Source organism: Lottia gigantea, assembly GCF_000327385.1.
Source record: "Lottia gigantea unplaced genomic scaffold LOTGIsca_67, whole genome shotgun sequence".
Classification (NCBI taxonomy): Eukaryota; Metazoa; Mollusca; class Gastropoda; family Lottiidae; genus Lottia; species Lottia gigantea.
Window position 1 is genome coordinate 347,310 of NW_008710284.1, and position 21,918 is coordinate 369,227.

Consider the following 21,918-nt stretch of genomic DNA (forward strand, 5'->3'; position numbering starts at 1 on the left):
TAAAAATTGATATTGAAAACAGACCATTGAGTGCAACAGTATCTAGGACAGGGCATGCTTATTCTTCAATATCAAAGCATAGGCGGTTAACATTTTGAGAAAAAGGCACCTCTTTCTGTATTTCTCTATGATTATTCCCTAAAGATTACTTTATACTCCAAACAATTACTAAACTTAATTTCTTACACGTTTAAGTTATTTGGATACGCTTAATTGTAGTAGTTTTGGTTTAGTTCCTGAAGAGTTACTTCCCATTGAAAATGACCCCATTTTGTTCGAACTTTGACCTTTGACACATATCCCAGCATTCATTGCAGCCAATATGGCGGCATTCAGTTGAAAGAAATTAATTTTAGAAAGTTGAATCCACGTTTTATGATTAATTTGATATTTATTTATTCCAAAACTTCACAGAATGACTTCTCTCCATTTTGTCGTTCAGCCATTACCTGGAACAGACGATCAACTAAACGACAGGTGAGAATTTTTAGCTAAACTCCGGCGGATGAAGCAAAATATTTTCTGGTTTCTTTCCTGCGTGCTTTGAGATAGAGAAATAATTTAGAGGTACGGAAACGTCCATGGATTAAGACGAAGGATCCTTACTGTATGGACTAGTTTCAACACCTCTTGCTCTTTCAGTCATCAAGGGCCTTTCCTCTCTCCTGGTGAGTCAGACTGGCTGGACTTCAGTCTGGAGTGGAAGTTCGCATTATTGCATATTGATTATGATTATGCATTCAATAGTAGGCCTATACCAACCCCATACAGTTGAGGTGTCGTAAGCAAGTTAAAGTAATTCTGTTATGGATTCCTTCATATTCTAAAACTCTAACCCTGTGCCAGTGCCTTTTATTGAATAGTAACTTGTTACTATATATCATAGTTATCATATATTATATAGCCTGATAGTGATATAAATAAAAACTGAGTGTAGGGTGTTATAAGAGATACTCTCCAATAGAAGCACTGGCATAGCTAGATTAGTGTTAATTAACCAAGTCCAGTCTTATCAATCCAGGAAACCCTAGTGATGGATCTTAAAGAAAGACTCAAAAAGAATGTCAAGAAGTATAATGAAGACATATACTAAGTCTTAAGAACAGGAAATCTTTTAGGGGGATGGGGTATGCACAAACACAGTGACACATAGACCAATTTAATTATCTTATCTATTTTGTGGGTATGATGTTTGTAGGTTACGGGAAGTGGCTGAGAAGTTTAGTCGTCATGGTTTTACCTCACCATCTACTCTCTCTAGTTTAAAAAATGTAAACATTGTTCAATGTGTTATAGGATCAGGATTTATTGCTCTCTTATTGGAGGTGAGAAAAAACCTAGATACTCTTAAAGCCATAACTTTATTTTCAAATTCATTTTACAGACAAATCAAACACATTTTTAAATTGACCAAATTCATTTTGTTTATGACTTTCCCAATCAACATAATGATATGAATCTGAATGCGTATTTAATTGTAGGATGGAAGAGTTTGTAGAGTTCCGTTTTCTGTCAACAATGAACGATTGGATTTACATAAATCAACAGAGACCAAAACGTAAGTACTGATACATCATTGTTTAAACCAGGTCCTATATTCAATAAAAAACATTGAGTCTTTAGTTATTTTATACAAATTTCTGTGTCAATTGACGAACAATGTTTTTTAAAATTTGCTGATACACAGGTTTGAAAATCACGTGATGTTTATTTTCTACAACTAACTGACATTTCAATTTCTTGGCAGCTGTTTCATATTGCCTGTAACACTTATAATTTCTGTATTTATTTCAGTAAACCGACTAAGCCAGACAAGACAGAACGTACTACAGCTAGTAGTAATAATAACAGTGATAGTGGTACTCTGGTGGTAGAAAATCCCTTAGTACTGGTCCCTGGTAATCTAGGGGCAACCAGCAACCCTCCAACTTCTACAGGGTAAGGAGAGCCACTTAGATTTCTAGAGCTGGCTTGATTTTATTTCATATTATTTTAGAGCTCAAAACATGTTTCTAAATATCTGTTTTAATCTACCATTTAAATCATATCTAGATAGTTAATTTGCTAATATTATTTCAATAGAATATCAGATGGAGTACAGGGGGAGACGTTAGACAAATATTATGATAATAATAGGTTGTGTTTTAATTTTGACTGTTGTATTACAGGAGATGGGGGACAGGGGGAGGAAATACACCCACCACCAGAACAACTAGTCAACAGAGTTATAGTAGAATGCAACGTACAGGTACTCTCCATGTTGGCCGAGGTCGCAGTAGGGTAATAGTTGGCTCTCGTCTTGTACCAGCCTCTAACGTACCTGAGGACCTCATAAGCCAGGTAAGTGCTGGAGATATTTACAGGCTGTTTCAAGCTTTATATTTGAAATCATTCTGTGCCTAAACAATTTGTCAATGCAAGATATGGCCAAAGAAAAGTCTTGAGTCCAATTTGCTTCGCTAATGAATACAAGTCCATGGCTAGCAAGTGTTTATTGAAATAAAGGAATATTTTCAGAGGATGATCTACTGTGTTGTCTGTAAATGGATTGTGTATTTACAAGTTCTTTATGTTCATTGTTTCAGTGTCAAGTTGTTCTACAAGGAAAATCAAGAAACATGATTATCAGAGAATTACAGAGAACAGTAAGATTTCTTATTACAGAATCTCTCCACCCCTAAATCTAGACCCCACAATATCCAGACCCCAGAATATCTAGATCCCAGATTAAACAAAGAAAAATGTGGCAGACAAGACGAAAAAAAAATACTTCGTTGACTGACAAACCTTTGCCTCATGTTTCAGAATTCCCAATCTATCTAGACCTCTTTAATTATCAAATGTATTTTTAATTTTTGTCCTGTATTTCAGAATCTAGATGTAAACATGGCGGTAAATAATCTGCTGTCACGAGATGATGAGGGTGATGATAATGATGAAGACTCTCAGGATTCCTATATGCCAGATGATCTGATATCTCTACTAGACCCAGACCACGGAGTAATCATAGAATCAGACGCCATGTTCCAGGAGGACGTCTTCGGATATTCTTCCTTACGCAGTCGTGGTTCTGGTACTCGCTCTAGATTAGGTAAGAATAAGAATTAGCTTATGGTCGGAGGGCTGATATAGCATTTAGTCATTAAGTGAGGCCCACATTGTGCATATTATCGAAAAATAGTCAACTAATGCCCCTGTCCTGGCAAAATTTCCCACATTGCACACTGCTTTGAATATATGCCACAAAGAAGACCAAAAACACCAGAACTCCCTCCACTGATAATCTCTATATTTTTTTTTGATGTTAATCTACAGGAGAGAGAGATAGAGATGTAGACCGAGATAGAGAACGTGATTCTATATTCCGTATTCGAGACAGACGTCGTCTAGAACAGACGTTTACAGACGGTAATATTAAAAATATCGACCGAGACAAGGCGGACAATCTAAGTAGCGACAATAAAAAAGCGACCAATCCTAGTCCTAGTCCGGTCAGTTTTTACGAAGATCTTCAATGGTGGACTGAAAAGGTACGAATTTACGAATATTAATTAGAGAGATACTACCTGTCAGAATGCACCTAAAACTTCTCAACATTGGTCAATAAGAGTTTATATTAATCAGTGGACTTATTCCCCTAATTATTTAGCTGTCATTGTATTTCTAGGAAGGAGACAGTATAAAGTTTAACCATATAGCTGCTATGTATTCAGACCTAGTAGCCGTTGGTCAGAATGGTCAGTTATATAGCTGGAGATGGACAGAAGCTGACCCCTTTAAATCGGGAGAGGTAAGTTTCAGTAGTTAAAAAAAACTTCTAGCTGTGGCTCTGTAATCTTTGAGTGCCAACCCTAAATTGGGGGATATGAGCTCCATTACACCAATAAGGTATATAGCAGGCATTTTGAGAGCACCTGTTTAGAGTCAGACATAAACGTCTAAATTATTTTCCCTGTTTTGTTTCATTTTAGAATTCGACAATTCGCCATCCTAAATCTGGAGTATTAAACTTATTACAAGAAAAGATAATAGGTATATCAGCTTGTAATGTTCGTGCTTCTGTTTTTACTGAATCGGGAAAGGTAAGTTCGAATGATTTTATTTTAAACAGACTCGACCACATCAGAAATGAAGTACCTAATTGGACTAATCAGTTAGATCAGAAAAAGGTGCTTCGAGTTTTAAAATGGAATACGATCTTTAGGTATTTCTAAAAAGATTTCTCGAAAGATCTTTTGAAAGTATGAATTAGATATGAAATATTTTGGAAAATTGAGGTTGCCAAGGTAACGATCTAGAATAATTTTCAGGTGGCAACTTGGTTGGATGAGAGTTTAAGTTTAGTATCTCAGAAACTAGAACATCCAGCTCAGCTCTTCCCAGAATTCCAAACTGACAAGATTGTCTCCCTTCATACTAGTACGCTGTATACCTGCGCTAGGTTGGAAAGTGGTGCCCTCTATTGGTGGTGAGTATTGTATAAAACTGCTAATGATTTTACTCTCTATCGTAAGGTCAAAATAAAACTTGCATCAGAAAAAAATGAAAATCTTTTACGCTTTCATCAGCTGGGTATCGAGAAACATTAAGTTGGACGTAATCATGCAAATTCTATAAATCTCAAAAATTTACTAGTCTATATCTTAGTTTATTAATCCTAACTTGTTTTTATCTCAGGGGTGTGATGCCGTTTGCTCAGCGTAAGAAAATGTTGGAGAAAATGAAATCTAAGAAAAAGAAGACAAAAGATTCAGCGTCTGGTAGTTCTAATACTGAGATAGTGGCTGGCTCTCTGGTTAGTATTTATTTACATAACTGAAAACATCTAGTCGTTCGAAAGGGACAATAAACCGAGGTCACGTGTACTACAGGCTGTTAACATTAAAGTTCCGAGACAGCTGCCAGTTAAAAAAGGGAAGGCTAATGTCACTGTCCTGGCAAAAATTCCTGTCTTTATTAGCCCAAATAAGATGCAGGATGTCGTTTTTCATTTCATTTCATTCATCATTAATGTCTAATTACAGGTGTGTCTACGCAGTGCCCCAATCTATTTAGTAGGTAATCTAGGGTTTACAACAGTAGATGGTATACCTAAAATAGGAGAACTCATGTCTTGTGCTTGGTCTTTAGCTGATACTTGTAGATTTAAAATACGTAAACCTATCAGGTAAGAATTAAAGTTTATATTCATCAGATCTCTGTGAGTCTTGCAATTCCACTAAGAACCAACTGCGCTATAGAACCCATGTTTCTTGTCTTTAGTTTTTTGTCATAATTTGTTATTTTATCTATTACAGTGAGATGAAAGCAGTAGAGAAATCTGAAGGCACTGGCAGTGGCAGTAGTATTGACAGTAAAATAGAGATGCCCCCACCTTCACCTGAAGGCTCTATTAGCAGTGCTCACAGCTCAGCTTCTATGACTACCCCAATATCTCATAGTAAGTCACATGTTCGTGATCTATCCTCATTTGTTAACTCGCTGTCCAGCGCACGATTTTATATTCCTAACCTCTGTCAACTTGAATTCGGGCTTCAAAATCTTTCATTAGAAGAATGATGCTGCCCTGGCAAAAGTTCCTGTCTTGTCCATTTTGTTTTAGCCCAATCAGGTGGAGAAAAGCAGTACGAAACTATATTCCAGTTTTATCTCTTGACTTTTTCCTCCAGAACGTAAGAAAACCCAGACACCAACAAAAGAGGAGAGTGAAAAAAGAGAAGAAGAATCGTGGCCGTTAAAAAATGTTGTGTTTTTAGAAGATACTCAATTGAAAACTATTCCTGTTGCTAGAGTTCTCAAGGTAGTCTTGATTTCTAACTTCCTTTTTAAAACTAAATACCACACTATTGCAGATTACATCTTTAAAACTCTCATATAACTGAGTTGTGACTTGTATTTGTGACTTATGACCACCTTAGGACACCTTAATGATATTTATTTGTATTTTTAGGTGGATGGTTCGTGCGTAGCTGTAAGTTTTAATAGTAAAACAGATTTTACCACCCCTAGTAAAGAAGATACAGCAAGTTTACTGACAGATTGTCGTCTGCTACGAAAAGACGAGTTACAGGTAAGATTTCAATTCTTTGACCATTACAAAACTTAATTTGATAGTTTCGTTTCTGCTCTCAATCAACTGACACAGAAACATATATATAACATGTAACAATCTTTTGTTTAAGTTGGTGAAGGGAGTGAACTCTCCGAGAGTACCAGATTTTTTCCAGAAGGTTCCGAAGAAAGTGAATGTAATAGAGAATGGTACGATATTATCAGTGGCCATTGATTGTGAAGGTACGTACTTTAGCCACTTCTTAACAAGGGTGGCATTTGATTGGTCAATTCTGTACATTTCAGTTTCATGCAATCAACCAGACGTGCATTCAAACAAGTTGGAACACAGTTCGGAATGCGTTCCATATGTGGCAATAAATAGTAGGTGGAGACGGAATTTGAAACCGCGGAGAATATATTTTGAATATGACCTACTCCGCTTCCATATTGAGCACCAGTGAGAATTGTATTTTGAATATTTGTAGGTATACATATAATAGCTAGAAGTGGTATGAGATTAAGCTATATAATCTATAACTTATCAACAGGGAAAATAGAACAGGACTGTGCTTTTCCTACCAATATACCATCTTTCTTAGGCTCTAATCCATCAGATATATCATTACATCATAGTGGAGAGGTAAGAATTTAATAGAATGGAGTTTTATGTCCTACTTTTCTGCATTTAATTAGGCTAATGAAGACGGGCAACGTCATGTAATGGGAAATTTTGCCAGGACAGTGGTATTAACCTGCTCTATTTCTATTTCCAACTGTCGAGGGATCTTTAACACACAGGGCCTTGGTTTATGGTCTCATCCAAACGACTGGACGCTTTGTCTTACCAGCATCACCGAGAAAGGGAAAAGGGTTGAAAATTCGAAGGATGTATTGTTTTGACCTATGCTGGGATTGAACCAGTGGAGAGCACACTGTCTAAAAGAGTCTTGTAATTTCAGGAATCATTGGTACCAGTAAGAGATGGAAATGGTGCTATATATCCTATGACTAAAGACTGTATTGATGGTATAAGAGATCCACTATGGTTCAATCTACCACCAGTAACATCTCTCAATATTAAAATACAATGTTTAAATAATGTATCTAATAATCTGAAGAACAAGGCTGCTGTTATAGTCATGGCTGTCAAGGTTTGTCTTGTCTGATTCTCTTCAACATAACTTGCTGATGGAAAATTTAAAAAGCATAGCGTACAACGACAATACCACCACATGATAATCTGCATATTAATCAAAGATATTAATGTGTTTTACTGATTTATTCAAGATAAATTAGGCATAACAGAAGCGTTTTTCACCCACTTACAACATACAAAAATCTTCAACCTCGACCCCCATTAGACGTGGCCCCCACCACGGCCATTGAACTTTCTTTGGCAATTCCAAATATGAACAGTGGTCTATTAGTAGGGTTGGAGAATTGAAATTCTGCTCATCCATGTAATACATATAAATGTTTACAGCCAAAATAAAATTTACTCGTTTGTATTCCAGCATCAGAATTTAATGCCGTATATTTTACGCTGTGATCTAGAACGAGTTAAATCGTTGATTAGTGGAATAGAATTAGATCCCACCTCATCAACCAATCAGAAACTAGTAAAAGATATTCTAGCTGAACGTTGTGATGGTAACCGTAATATAATACATATGACTGTAGCTATGTGTGTCCCTACTTCTAATAAAGATTACGATTCTGGTAAGTATCAATACTTTGTGCTGATTCTTTTATTTCCTGTTTGATTTGAAACATGTCTAGTCGTCTAGACGGGACAATAAATCATTGCCATGTGAGCTACAGTTTGATAATCTTGAAGATCTATATTGTTATTCAAACAAAAAAGGGTAGACATCATATTGTTGTAGCAAAACTTCCTTCAGTGAATACTTCGTTGCTTTGGGTTAAAAGTTGCTGTCCTATAAGCTTTTAATTGGAAATTAAATGGGTATGTTTGTACTATTAATACGTGGCAAAAATTTCCTGCATTGCCCACTCAGCGCATTGATAATAAATATCTTATCTATACAGATACGTCTTCAACATCTACCTTCTCCTCAACACTTGAGGCTATCAACATGGATGCTTTGTCTTGTGGACGTGATTCAGGCAGTCGCAGGTACGTTTTAAATCTTTTACAATTTTTATTAGTTATTTTATAGCTGTCTCTATCAGAAGATATTATATATCTTTCATTGTATCTGTCAATTCTGATTGAATGATTAGATTGTTTACAAACTGAGAGATATCCTCTATAATACACTGTACAATATCATGTGAAATATAATAACATGAGAATATATGGTGTATGGCCTGTTATATATTACAGTATGAGTGTAAGAGAGTTGATAAGACGAGCGTCTGCCGCTAACCGTGAAGCTAGAGAACAGGCTGGAGACGATAGTGGTTTGATTCCAGCAGCTTCTTGGTCACCTGACCCTCCTTCTTACGATTCCATCAGACCAGGTAAGATTTTACTGACTTGAAGCTGAAAATATCAATATACTGGGTATTATGAGGCCCTCTCTCGGAAGCACTGTTAACATCTGCTTCTAGATGGTGATATCGAAGACTATGTAATTGTAAAACCACTATCCATTTTATACTTTATAGGAGATACTGAACGACCAAGTCTACTGAGACCATCATCCAGTCCTGCGTTGAGTTGTTTAAATCTACAACCAGAGTTATCTAACTTGTGTTTGCCGCCAGTTAAGTTGGATGAAAAGGAACGAAGGAAGAACGCTGTTGAAATATTAAGAGTTTTATGTGAAAGTTCTGTTCTACAACCACATCTTGAAGAACTCCTTACTGCCAAGTACGTACCTTTTGACCAGTTATACTTAAATTAACGGACAGATATTTAGGATGTACAGTCAGACATGACTGGTAAATACAGACAAACCAATAACCCTGGTCTCCATTTCTAATCTTACTTTCAATAAGTGTTTCACATCAGTTTCTCATCAATTCCAATTCCAATTTTCAGTAAGACGTCTGTGGTTCCTGCAATTCCACAAATACTAAGTGCTCGATGACATCACTATTACAAAATCTGCTTATATCATAATATAATGCCTCATAAATTGCTTAGTTTAAGTGGAATTGCAAAATCCACAGAGCCATATAGAAGCAAAGACAGTTTGTGTCGTTATTTAACCTGTTTTTTTTTTCACAGGAATGCTGAAGGCTGTACGCCGTTTATGCAGGCTGTCTGTGGTAGAGCCTATTCTGCTGGTATAATAATAATGGATGGTGTAAAGAAAGTTTGTAATAAAACAGGTTCGACTGGTGATAGTAATAACTCTGTCTTAATGAAGATGTTATATCCCAGTGGATCTAGTCTAGACAACTCTCCCCTACAAGTTATCTGCTGTAATGATACGTGTAGCTTCACCTGGACTGGAGCTGAACATATCAATCAGGTAGGAACTTAAAATACAGATCAAATCCAACGATCGTTATTAAACTTATTGACAAGCATTCAACAATTAAACTTTACTTATATCAAATGACCCTGAACAACAGATGCATAACAATTTAGTCAGATCATGGATACAGTAATCAGTTAAGAATTCAGTCTAATTGAAATACAGCTCTAGATATTTTGTTTCATTCATTCGAAGGTATTGTCAAGAGTTTTTCTATCAGAGACACTAATGTAACCTATTTGGTGAGCCTATTTGTATTTATATTATAGGATATATTTGAATGTAGAACATGTGGTCTAACAGGAACTCTGTGTTGTTGTACAGAATGTGCTAAAGTTTGTCATAAAGGACATGACTGCAAGTAAGTATCGTGTTCATCAATATTAAAAAATGCACATGGCGTTCGAAAGTCAGTATTGTTACGGATTGAAGGAGGTATTCTAAATTTTTATGACGTCACTAAAGCTTGGCACCCTTCACAATAGTAGAGTCATGAAAGGCCTATTTTTAGTGGAATATCAAGAACCACAGACGTCTGATTGAAAATCTAAATGGTGCAAATTGATGCTATCATTCTGTTTGATACAGAAATAAAGTTTTAAACCTTCTCTACTGTTTACAGCCCCTAAAACTCTCTGATAGTATGATTAGATCATGATATATTTACAGGAGTATTATCATGTTATTTTATCATACAGATTAAAGAAGACCTCACCAACAGCTTACTGTGATTGTTGGGAGAAATGTAAATGTAAAGCATTAATCAGTGGACAGCAGGGAGCTCGATCAACACTACTCAGTCGGTTATTGATAGAAACAGACCTTGTTAAATTACCTAACAGCAAGTATGTATCATTTTCCTCTCACTTTCTTTATACAAACCATTATTAAGGCTTCTGAATTATAATCTTATCTCTGATAATGAGCTTTTGCCGCCAATTTTTTAAAGGCGGTAGCCATCTTGAAATATGAGAAATCGAACTAGCTCACATCTGCAATCGTTGGCGAGTGTACATGCACTACACCTCAAGATAATTTGCCGCCATCAAAAATCCTAAAGGTTAACGCTGCGTTCTAAGTTAGAATTTAATGAATTATGCCTTGTATATTTCAGAGGAGAAAATATTCTGCTATTCCTGGTACAAACTGTTGGTCGTCAGGATACAGAACAGAAACAATTCCGTCATTCTCGTTCAACACGAGTTACTAGCTCTCGTAAACCTCCTATAGCTGACATGGGTAAGTAGAAGGATCTTTGATCTAGCTGTATTTGCCAGTCCTGTCCTGTTAAACTTTCAGACCTCTTTACCAGCTACATGATTATCTTGATTATTTTAAACCAAATAAATATTCAAAATCGTTAATTTACCTCTTGTTTTAGATATAGAGATGCCCGAACACGATCTAGAACCACCAAGATTTGCTCGACGTGCTTTAGAGAGGATCCTCAATGATTGGACGGCCGTGAAAGCTATGATTATGAGTGGGGAGAAAGATACGTCTACTAGGTAAGATTGGATTAGAAGTATTTGCTCTTTCAGTGTTTATCATACAATTAAAAAGTTGTAATGCACGTTAACAGGAGCAGAAAATGACCGTACCAAAACTGTCACCATGTTAACTTGATCTTCTGATTCATATATATGTTTGTGTTGTAATATTACCCCAGAGTCTTGTATTTTCGCCATCTATGGTACATCAATGACTAATCATCAATCGTGGTTTTCAGGAGATTGTCACTGTCTGTAGATTATGATTTTAAAACTATGTTGTGTATTTCAGCCCTGATATAATCTATGAAGATCAGATGTTTCTCCATTATCAGAGTGGAACGGCTAGACTTGATAAATTTACTCACTGTCTACTCGTAAAATGTTATAGCTTTGAGGTAAGAAACCAGTCTCTGGGCAGGTTTTATCTTTAATCTGAGGGAGTTACAGTGGGACAGGAGCTACCCGTCTTGGGCCTATTCTTGACAACTTGACTTCCAATCATCTTGATTGGTCAATCACTAAATTTCTTTTTAAATTTAGCTTTATAGTCCAATCAGATTACTGAATTAAACTTTTCAAAATTTCCCTCATTGCACACTTAAGGATGATGGTGAAGACTCTACATTTTGATAGATTTATGTTTGCTTTAAAAAGTCAAGTTAAAAAATGAAATTTTGTTTTTTAGATGTTGGATACTTTACTGACTACTTTAATACGAGAAATTCAGAATGAGAAAACTCCAGGACGGAAAGCCGAGGCTAAAAAAGTTGCCAGAAGATTTGTACGTTCTGTTGCCAGAGTATTTGTGGTTTTGAACGTAGAGATGACGCCTAGCTCTATCAAAAAACGAAGGTATTAAGATATTTTATATTACAGCTAGCACTAAGTTTCTGTTCCAATTTTGTGTGTAGCATTGAGCAGCAATGACCAGTGTGGCGCCGAGCGTGATATTCTTTCTCTTCCAGACACCTGGTACCACTATTCATTATGAAATACTTACTGAATAATTGATATATTTCCTCATATGCATAAAGTTTATTAGTTTCTGCCATTGTTTCACCAGACTGAGCAAACTGTGCTGAATATTTCAAAATTAAAAACAAAACTGGTTTCATATAGCAATCATAATCAAACTTAACCTGAATCTTTATTACAGTATTGGAACAACAGGTTGTCAACCAATAGCTAAATGTAAACGAGTGTTCCAGGCCTTGGTCCATCTGGCGATTGAGGAACTCAGTGAAATAGCCAACTCTTTGATATTACCTGTAAGAATGGGTGTGGCTAGACCCACGGCGCCGTTCTCTCTTGTTAGCGCCAGTCTGGAGGCTTTTCAGGTACGTTATAACAACAAAAGGCATAACAAAGTAGGTTCAGAATCCTGTCTGCCAGCTTGTCCTTGACCAAATCTCTTGACAATGATTTACAAGGATAACAACTTTGGTTCACAAACTTGTCAAACAACTCGTTCTAGACCAAACTTGATGGTATTTTTGTCCAGATTGAATATTAAGTATTAAAAAGTTTAACATGATTTTATTTGTAGGGAAGTGAAGAGTTGTTTAATGTGGACCCTCTACCACCCAGACCATCGTCAGCTGACTCTACTAGCCAATCAATATCCTTCATTACTAGTCGCCATCCACCAGTCGTAAATATTGACCCTTCACAGAATCAACTGATCAGTTCTCAGACTGATACGGAGGTAAGTAGTTTAATAAATGATACGTTCCCCTCACTGCTAATGTCGTTCAAGTTTTATAAAGGTGTGATATACATATTTTGTGAAAAATTGATAATTTAAATACGTTAAAAAGAACGTTAAGATAAAGCATCTCTCTATCTCTATAATCCCATGCCAATTTTAGGTTGAGGTCGTAGATGGACTTGGTGGAGAAGATGACCAATCAGAGCATCACTCTGACCGAGACAACCAATCAGAGCATCATTCAGATAGAGATAACCAATCAGAACACTCGGATCACGAACCAGAAGCACCAGCCCCGGATCCAGAAGAAGGACCCGCTGAAAGTGATATGGATTTAGATTTGTTGGCAGAGTCTGAGAGTGATAGTGATAGTAGTCATAGCAACCAAGATAATGTCAGTATACAACGTAGTGCTGTTACCGCAGCAACCGCTGGTAGTGACGCAGGTTTGTATTTTTAAATGTCGTAATTTTCTACTCAGGTGTAGTTATCATGGACTCAGCTGAGACTCCATTAAATGTAAAACCTGATGGAAAATTCTTTTGAGTGTAGGTTGGTTGGTTGATGATGAGTTAACGTCTGCATCCAGCAGACGCTGATATCGTAGACTAATTGTCTTATTTTGTATTGTCCTTTTTAGGTCTAGGAAGTTTGGCCCATTTTTCAGAAGATTCAGCGGAATCGTCCAATCAGGAAGATGATTATGAGAGTGATGCCGACGGGAGTGAGGAGCACGATACAGACGAGTTCGTGTATCTCGATGAACAGTTAGAACGTAGATCCAGTCAGCCTCCAGGCTCTCAGGGGCAGAGAACTCTACAAGCTCCACAATCCATGCACTGGGCGTTACGACAACGCGATCCTCCGAGTTCTAGACCTCCCCCTACAACTAATACAACTACCACTACAGGTACAGCAAATCTTGATTTTTTCAACTCACTGGGCTTTCTCACTGGTGATCATCGATTCAATGTGATTGGTTAATTACTCTGAAATTTAAATTCAATCTTAGTCATAGACCAATCAGATGTCTAGAATTATAAACCATACATCAGTTCTGAATTTTTAAGAATACTTTGTAGTTTAATTCTGAAAGAATTTTAGTAAAAAACGAGATTTAGATACCAGGACATTTTGAAATTGATAAACTGTTTTGCTGAATTGATTTATTTTCTGTGTTTTTAGGTGGAAACAGTCTAATTTATATCGACCCCTCCGCTTTAAGACGAACAGCTGCCGTACCTACAGCGGCTCCAACCAATCAAGATAAAGCTGTAACTATGGAAACGACAGCTAGCCAACTGGGACGAGCGTTCGGTATAGTCGTACGACAGATTACAGACTTAATGAACATGCTGCCAAATTACACGTCTCTGGCTCCAAACCTGCCGAGAGTACTGGATGTTCTAGACAATGATATTATGGATTTACAGGTCAGTTTTGGTTTTCCTGGAACAACCTTGACAACACACGAGCAGTTAACTAAGTGTTGAGATAGAGTTAATAGTTACTATGGAAACCAGATTATTTTATTTATTTATTTTTTATTTATAGGTGTATTTAGAATCACATCTTCATCAAACATGGGATTGGTTGATATCAGTATTAGATACGACGGAGGCTCAGCTACGATTCGGTACAGCGTTGAGTAATAATACAGACCCTGCCGCACCCCAGCATCCTCAACATTCTAGTCACATTCGTAATTTACGAGAACGATCTACTCAACCTGAAACACGAGTTTTACAACAGATAACTACTGGACGCAGGACACGATTCGGGGCTTTCGGTAAGATATAATTTTATTTTAATTAGACATGCCTGCCATCCATTTGATCAATTGTAACTTCGTGTCAGAAACAGGAATGTTGCCAATCAGTAATAGTGTTCACAGCTCACTGTCGAAATTGAAGCCTTCAAATCCAAGTGTGTCCAGAATTATCTGCGTAAAAGTTAATGTGACGAGTTGTGTTTTCTTAAGACTGTGATATTTATTTATTTATTTTATTTTGCAGGGTCTGATGGGAATTCTGCGAGAAGAGATTTCCTGACGTATGCCCTGTCGTTAATGAGAGCTCATAGTTCGGAACATTCAGACAGTTTACCAATCATCGACATTGCGGCCATGAAACACGTAGCCTATGTCTTCGATGCCCTGATCTACTACATGAGAAGTGGACAAGATTCCGACCTGGATTCTGTCCGTGATGGAATTTCCGTGACGTCCTGGCAAGATCATGAGGAAAATGAAACGGAGGACCATGACGATGATGCCATCACTAACAGTGTTGCCATGGATACAGACAGCATGGATGGTGATGAAAATTTGACCAAATTAGGTCGTAAACATCCATTTTTCCAGAGATCTGATTCTACAACGTTCTTGGGGTGTCCACCTCCAGATCCATTCCATACGCCTTTGGTAGAAGCCCTGCCATTGGCTGATCAGCCTCAATTGCTCCAATCAAATTCAAGAAGAGAAGATTTGTTTGGAATGGGCAGACAATCGTTTGTAACTAAGCAATCTGGTGAAACAGTCCACGGAACAAATCCATTGGATAAATTGTCCAACATTTCCTTGGCTACCAGAGCTGCCAGATTATTCTCGGCTGGATGTGTGAGTTCCACACAGACACCTTCCAGTATCCTAGCAACAGTACCAACATCCAGTGCTACGTTTACAATTGGTGGTGGAGCTTTAACAACACCTTCTCTCGGAACTGCTTCGTTAGGGACAGCCAGATTGGTTAGCAGCCAAAACACCAATCAGACGCCAATATTTAATATACCCACGACAGCAAGGGATATCCCTCCACCACCTGCTGAAACAGGAAGTGTGATTGTGGGACTTCAAATTCCATTACCTCCCTTACCTCCACCTCCTCCCCAACCAACAGACTTGTCAGTCAGCAGTACACCAGTCTCGATCAGTCAGATTCCACTACCAAACGAAGTTCCCGTTACCGTCGTCAGCAGTAGTGAAGCACAGGCACAACCTGTAGTTACCATGGCAACACCTACATTGCCGCCAATTCTGGCTGCTGCCCAGCCAATTCTTATAACACAGCCTATAGTCAGTTCCAGCATTCAAGTGGTTTCCGAGTCTTCATCATCGTTAGCCCCACTGCCATTGATATCCAGACTAGGACCAATTCTGGCACCAGGAGGCGCTAACATTCTGGATCTCTTCTCACCCACAAGAATTCAGCCTCCAGCGTTACTTCCTGTTGTACCGAGCTTGTCTTCAACATCAACCCTAACAACAGTTCCGCGTCCTATAGCTCCCAGTGTTATAGTCCACGTCAGTTCTGCCACCTCAACTCCCAGCCATTCAGCTACCAGTGAAGCTGAAGAGAACCAATCAGAATCAAGCATGGATACTTCAACCAATCAGATGCCTGCTAGTGGATCAACAGATAAAACAGCTTCGTCAACTGCAAGGTTCGTTGTTTCTTACTTTTCTTACTTTCCATTCTGTTCATTAAGCTCTACTTTTTGCATGGATGATTAAAATATGATAATTATTTTTTTTGTTTGTAGCGAGACCCCAGCTTCCACCATAGTGAGTTCAGATGATATGGTAGGAGCCAATGAAAACGTCTCTAATACAGTTGTCATAGAAACATCACAACAAGCCTCGAATACAGTTGTTCGGTAAGTTTTTTTTCTTATCTAGTTCTCATTCTAATGAAGCTTGCTAGCTTTGCTAGTCTGAACGTTCAGGGTTTAATCCCAGCTTTGGTCGAGATAATACCTTCAGATTTTTAGGTGCAGAAGAGCAAGACGTAAAACTCAATTCATTTCATTTTTCACTCTATGTTTCAGACCAGCAGCTCTGATAGGTCAAATGATACCACATGACATCTTGCTAGGAAGATGGCGATTGGCTCTAGATTTATTTGGACGTGTTTTCTGCGATGACGTGGGCTCGGAACCAGGCTCCGTGATCAGTGAACTGGGAGGATTTCCTGTCAAAGAAAGTAGATTTAGACGGGAAATGGAGAAGTTGAGAAATTCTCAACAGAGAGATTTAACTTTGGAGGTGAGGGCATTAGCAATAGGTTCCCTGGTCCTACAGGCTGTACATGTCCTGGTAAAATTTCCCTCATTACACACTGCATGGTGTTGTTCGTCACGTAAAACTCCATTTATTTCATTTTCCTTTTCATTTCATTAGCAATAGGTGAAAGTTTTGAGGGCATCAGTCATTAGTGAAAGTCTTTAGGTGGGTTAGCAAACATAATGTCTAATGAACAAGATTTGTATTGTTGTATTTTGTTTTATTGAAGGTGGAAAGAGAACGGAATAGCCTGTTGACGACTACGTTTAAACAACTCAATACCCAGTATACTAAACGTACTAGTACAGGCGGACCTCCACTAGCTGTCCATAGAGTAAAAGTTACGTTTAAAGATGAACCTGGTGAGGGAAGTGGGGTAGCTCGTAGTTTCTTTACAGCTGTTGCTAACGTAAGAATACTTTCTTATCTTTTTCTTCAGGTTTTTGAACTTTCGTACCATGTTCTTAAGATTAGAATTTATCCCTTTCTCGTTTAAAAATATACTGAATTGTTTGTTTATGATATTTTGGGTATCTTTGCAGGCTCTGTTGTCAGGTGAAAAGTTACCTCCATTAGATGGTGTGATGTTTGGCGGCAAGAGTATACAGTACAGTAAGTATATCTAACTCTTAAAGGCGTATTTTTGAAAGGATTATGTGATTTTCGTGCAGTTTTAGTACTTTGTACGACTTTACATAAATTCAAGACCCAAAACAACCCCTGATAATTTATATTTTAGGTTTGATGCAGAGGCTAAGATTGAGAGAAAGAGAGAGAGAAAAGATTCGAACACATCTACAGAGACAGAGAAGTCGCGACAGAGAACCTCGTCGAACTCTATCATATGACGCTCCTCCATTTTATATGCCGTCAGATACAGGAAGTGGGAGTGGCTCATCTAATAACGCGGCCAGTACGACAGCGGAACCACCGACAGAGTCTAGTGATAGATGGCAGATAGGAGAACAGCTTTACCCTAAAGTTAGAAACTTACAGCCGGTGAGTTGAATTTGTTTCATGGTGACTTCACACTATAGTGATCACGGGTTGCTAGTAAGAATAGCTGCCATTAGTTTGCGAACGCAACTCTCATGCTACTGAATTGTCATCCCTTGCTTGTTAATTTACATTATATGTAGAGACGTTAAATCAAGAATTTCAGTTTGCTAAAATGTGTGAACAAAATACACTTTTTGAAGTTTGTATTTTGAAATCATTTCAGACAATGGCGCCAAAGATAACTGGTATGTTATTAGAGTTGTCTCCCCCTCAATTATTATTATTGTTAACATCAGAGGAGTTGCTACGACAACGTGTTGACGAGGCAGTCGATATCATTTTATCAAGACGGTAAGTTAGAACTTACTGATTTCATTATATTTGACACCCCTCAACTTTTAAGTGAATTGTCCTCACGTGCATACTTTCAATGAATATGAAACTGTATTAAGAATGATTAGAAGAGCTCATTGTAAAATTGGGGGTGTTTTTTCATTGCCAGTCAATTGATAGCAGAGTCTTGATTTTGAATTGATATTGAATTTGATTTAATTTTAACAGAGAGATGAGTGCTGAATCATTGTTAGATCTGGATATATTTAATTTGTCGTCTGATAAAAAGAAGACAGGAAGTACGTCTGATAGGAAGAGTGATTTAGATGAAGAAGAAGAAGTGGATGATAGTACAGCGTTATTCTGGCAGCCTGGTAAACGTGGCTACTATTCTCCACGCCCTGGTAAAAATACCACAGAGAGACTCAACGCTTTCAGAAACGTTGGCCGGTAAGTTGATTATCTAGCTAGGTTGTTATTGTCATTTAGTGTGTCTGCAATGTTTTCCCTCAATTTGGCAATTTTGCTTTCACTTGTTCTTTCCCCAGGGTTTGTGAGACCATGCTAATGTCGCAATATTTTTTGAGGAACAGTGGCATACAAATTTCATAATCAACCATTTTTTGAATCATCATGTCGATCTACTTTCAGAATTATCGGACTGTGTCTGCTGCAGAATGAGATCTGTCCTTTGTTTTTAAACAGACATGTATTGAAATATATACTGGGACGTAAAATAGCCTGGCACGATCTCGCTTTCTTTAACTCCGTAACTTACGAAAGTTTACGAACTCTGGTAGAAGATGCGGAGACTAAAGATTCATCTCTGATTTTCTCGGCGTTAGATTTGATATTCTGTGTTGAACTCTGTCCTGAAGAGGTATGTGACAGTTGAATTTATTATCCAGTTTGTTAGGAAGATCTTTTCTACCAGCTGGTCCTTGACCAAACCTCTTCGTAGTAATCTTTCCTGGATTATCTGTAGGCTACTTGGTGGAGTTAGGGTATATTTTTTTAAGTGTATCTGAATCATTATTTGTAGGGTGGAGGACAAGTTGAACTGGTACCAGGGGGAACTGATATTGAAATCAATGCCTCCAATATCTACGAATATTTACGTAAATATGCTGAATACAGAATGGTGAAAGTTGCTGAGAAGGCTCTGAAGGTGGGTTTACTTTATACACTGCTAGTTGTATCCGGAAGGCAACAGTCTTCATTGTAAACAATCCATTGTCTTGAAGGTTACAGGATGTTCCCAATATTTATAAGTATTTTACTTCTACTACCGATTTTATCATTACTTTGGACGAAATTTTGATTGACTTGCTTGTATATTTATTATTTAGCAGTTTATATGAAACTCTTTTTTTGAAACTCTAATATTACATTGTTTCTATATTACAGAGTATTAAGACTGGGGTGTTCGATGTTTTACCGTCCAATGCTCTAGAGGGACTAACATCTGAGGATTTACGATTGTTATTAAACGGTGTTGGGAATATTAACGTTCAAACTCTCATCAGTTATACCTCCTTTAATGATGAAAGTGGTAAGTATTTTACTAGTCTATAAACCAGGTGTCAGCCATATTATAATGAGACAAACATCCAGAGATGCTTTTTATTTTGAGGTATTTCAAGTAAGGGAATGCTAAACTGATTGTCATACACAGGTTGCCGCCTTTCACATATGAGCATGTTTTGCATTTTGTTTGCATCCTAAAGACTGCTCGTGTCTCACTTGTGTTGTTTTATCTAATGCAAGTATTAAATGATCTTGTTTTATTTTTGTAGGAGAGAGTAGTGAACGAGTTCACAGGTTTAAACGATGGTTTTGGTCAGTTGTAGAGAAAATGAACAATAGAGAAAGACAAGATATGGTGAGCTGTTATATTATTTTAGTATCAGTTGGTATAGTTTAATCATATAACAGGCTATCTGTGATCACATAGCTGAAGTGTCCAATCGTTTCTCATGGTATAATAGCTCAGTTTAATTAAACTTAGACCAAACTTCTGAAAGTTTCTTTTTGGTTTAGCTTTTATTTTTAATATAGCCACTTCATTTAGGGTCTAAAGATGGCCTTCATGATCAGTCGTTGGTTTGATGACACCGGCAGCCAGTCAAATTTCTTCCCTCTCTTATGCTGGATTTTTTTTGATTAAAGGTGTATTTCTGGACATCCAGCCCAGCGTTACCAGCCAGTGAAGAAGGTTTCCAGCCGATGCCCAGTATAACCATTAGACCAGCTGATAACGACCACCTTCCTACGGCTAATACCTGTATTTCACGACTTTATATTCCTCTCTATTCCTCCAAAACTATTCTACGTACTAAACTATTGTTGGCCATCAAGACTAAAGCTTTTGGATTTGTGTGAAGAATTTTGACCATCATTTTGTGAAGATGAGCTTGTGACTTTGTGTGAATTCCATGGATTTAATAATGAGTTATTAATGAAAATATATGAACAAAAACTTGATATATATTTGGATTTTGTGATGTCAGAAAGGAGACAAAATATACAGATATTGGAACTTTTCCCAACTTATGAATTTTGTTACAAGCTGTGGTATTAAGAACTTTATGGATTTCATTAGATACAGTACTTGAAAAAACCAAAGTTTTAGGAATGTTTATGTTACGAACGGAAAGGATTTGGATCTGTTATAAAGTCACGAACTTTGGGGATTTTTTAAACATAATCAGATTAATCAAAGATTTGGATTTGTGAAATTCAGTCATAATTTAGTTGCCATAAAATACTTTATTTGACAAACTTGTCATGGTGTAAGTTGGTGTATAGACGTTGTTAATAAGGATTATTATTTTTGAAACATGGGCCATGGTCATTCTGGACATTGGCCTGAAGAATTTAAAGCTTAAGATTTTATAACGGCTTAAACAAACACCCCTAGATTTATGGAATGGACTTTTCCTTATCATCAGAAGATGTGACAGGATGCACATGAGTGGAAGGGTTCATGAGAAGTCTAGGGGTGTTGGTAAAGGTACACAGCAAGTTTTTGCTTTCTGAACTATGTAATCTAATTTCAATTTGGAGATTTATGTAAATATTGGAGGGCACAATGAAATTTTCACCATAGTCTGTGTCACTAGCGAATGAATTTGAAAAGTGAGGTGTATTTTATGACATGTTTTCTTGTCAAGAGCCACAAGATTCCTTATCTTGGGGATTTGGGAATAACTTGACAAGTTTTAGACAAGCTCTTTCCACTGAAAAAAATATTAAAGGAGAAAACAAGGCTTGAACTTTTATTAGTCTATCAAACTATACTTTTGTTTGAATCGCTACCTTGAATACTACTCTGGGACCTTATTCTCGAAAACTTAAAGATGAAATTCAGATTTTTAAAAATAAAGTAATCTGATTGGATAATAAAGCTAAATTTAAAATCAATTTTATTGATTGACCAATCAGATGACTGGAATAATAAACCCTTTTTAAATTAAGTTTTTGAAAATATAAGACCCCTTATTTGGAATTTATCAATAAGGCGAAGTGGGTCACAATATTTCTGACTAATCAATCAAATTATTTGTCTGATTTTGTATTACAACTTTCTAGATAAAGTCGCCTACATTCTGTTTATTCTTTGTTTTATGTGTCTATCTATTGTACAGTCTTCAATATGAATAAATTCTTTCAGAATATTCCATTGTGTTATTTGTCAGTCCAAATCCATAATGGCAAGCTCAGTTGATGCTAAGGTTTTTTTTCAAAAGTTTTGGCCTAGTTGTCCTAATTCCGCAGTGACACTCAGTTGAATTTGCTTCCAGTTTGCAGATCAATTGCACT

The 21,918-nt window shown here is 37.1% G+C and overlaps 1 protein-coding gene across 1 annotated transcript; it reads left to right on the forward strand.

Moving 5' to 3' along the window:
• Positions 1 to 415: 415 nt before the first annotated feature.
• On the forward strand, positions 416 to 20,478 carry LOTGIDRAFT_129991 (hypothetical protein; the record flags this gene model as incomplete). The annotated part of the gene is made up of 49 exons (XM_009065009.1): positions 416 to 477; positions 1,199 to 1,325; positions 1,482 to 1,558; positions 1,837 to 1,938; positions 2,169 to 2,340; positions 2,586 to 2,645; positions 2,872 to 3,091; positions 3,319 to 3,530; positions 3,668 to 3,790; positions 3,972 to 4,082; positions 4,311 to 4,468; positions 4,678 to 4,795; positions 5,025 to 5,167; positions 5,298 to 5,451; positions 5,687 to 5,803; positions 5,951 to 6,070; positions 6,183 to 6,294; positions 6,540 to 6,694; positions 7,014 to 7,205; positions 7,569 to 7,773; positions 8,104 to 8,191; positions 8,402 to 8,538; positions 8,686 to 8,890; positions 9,251 to 9,497; positions 9,773 to 9,864; positions 10,202 to 10,348; positions 10,618 to 10,742; positions 10,891 to 11,011; positions 11,286 to 11,391; positions 11,682 to 11,848; positions 12,153 to 12,333; positions 12,543 to 12,701; positions 12,865 to 13,150; positions 13,345 to 13,614; positions 13,890 to 14,137; positions 14,259 to 14,493; positions 14,720 to 15,380; positions 16,011 to 16,108; positions 16,535 to 16,746; positions 16,994 to 17,173; positions 17,307 to 17,376; positions 17,504 to 17,763; positions 17,987 to 18,114; positions 18,325 to 18,546; positions 18,748 to 18,976; positions 19,139 to 19,264; positions 19,504 to 19,648; positions 19,893 to 19,978; positions 20,266 to 20,478. The coding sequence occupies 49 exons, from the start codon at positions 416 to 418 to the stop codon at positions 20,476 to 20,478; spliced, it is 8,184 nt and encodes a 2,727-aa protein (XP_009063257.1).
• Between the last annotated feature and the right edge of the window lie 1,440 nt (positions 20,479 to 21,918).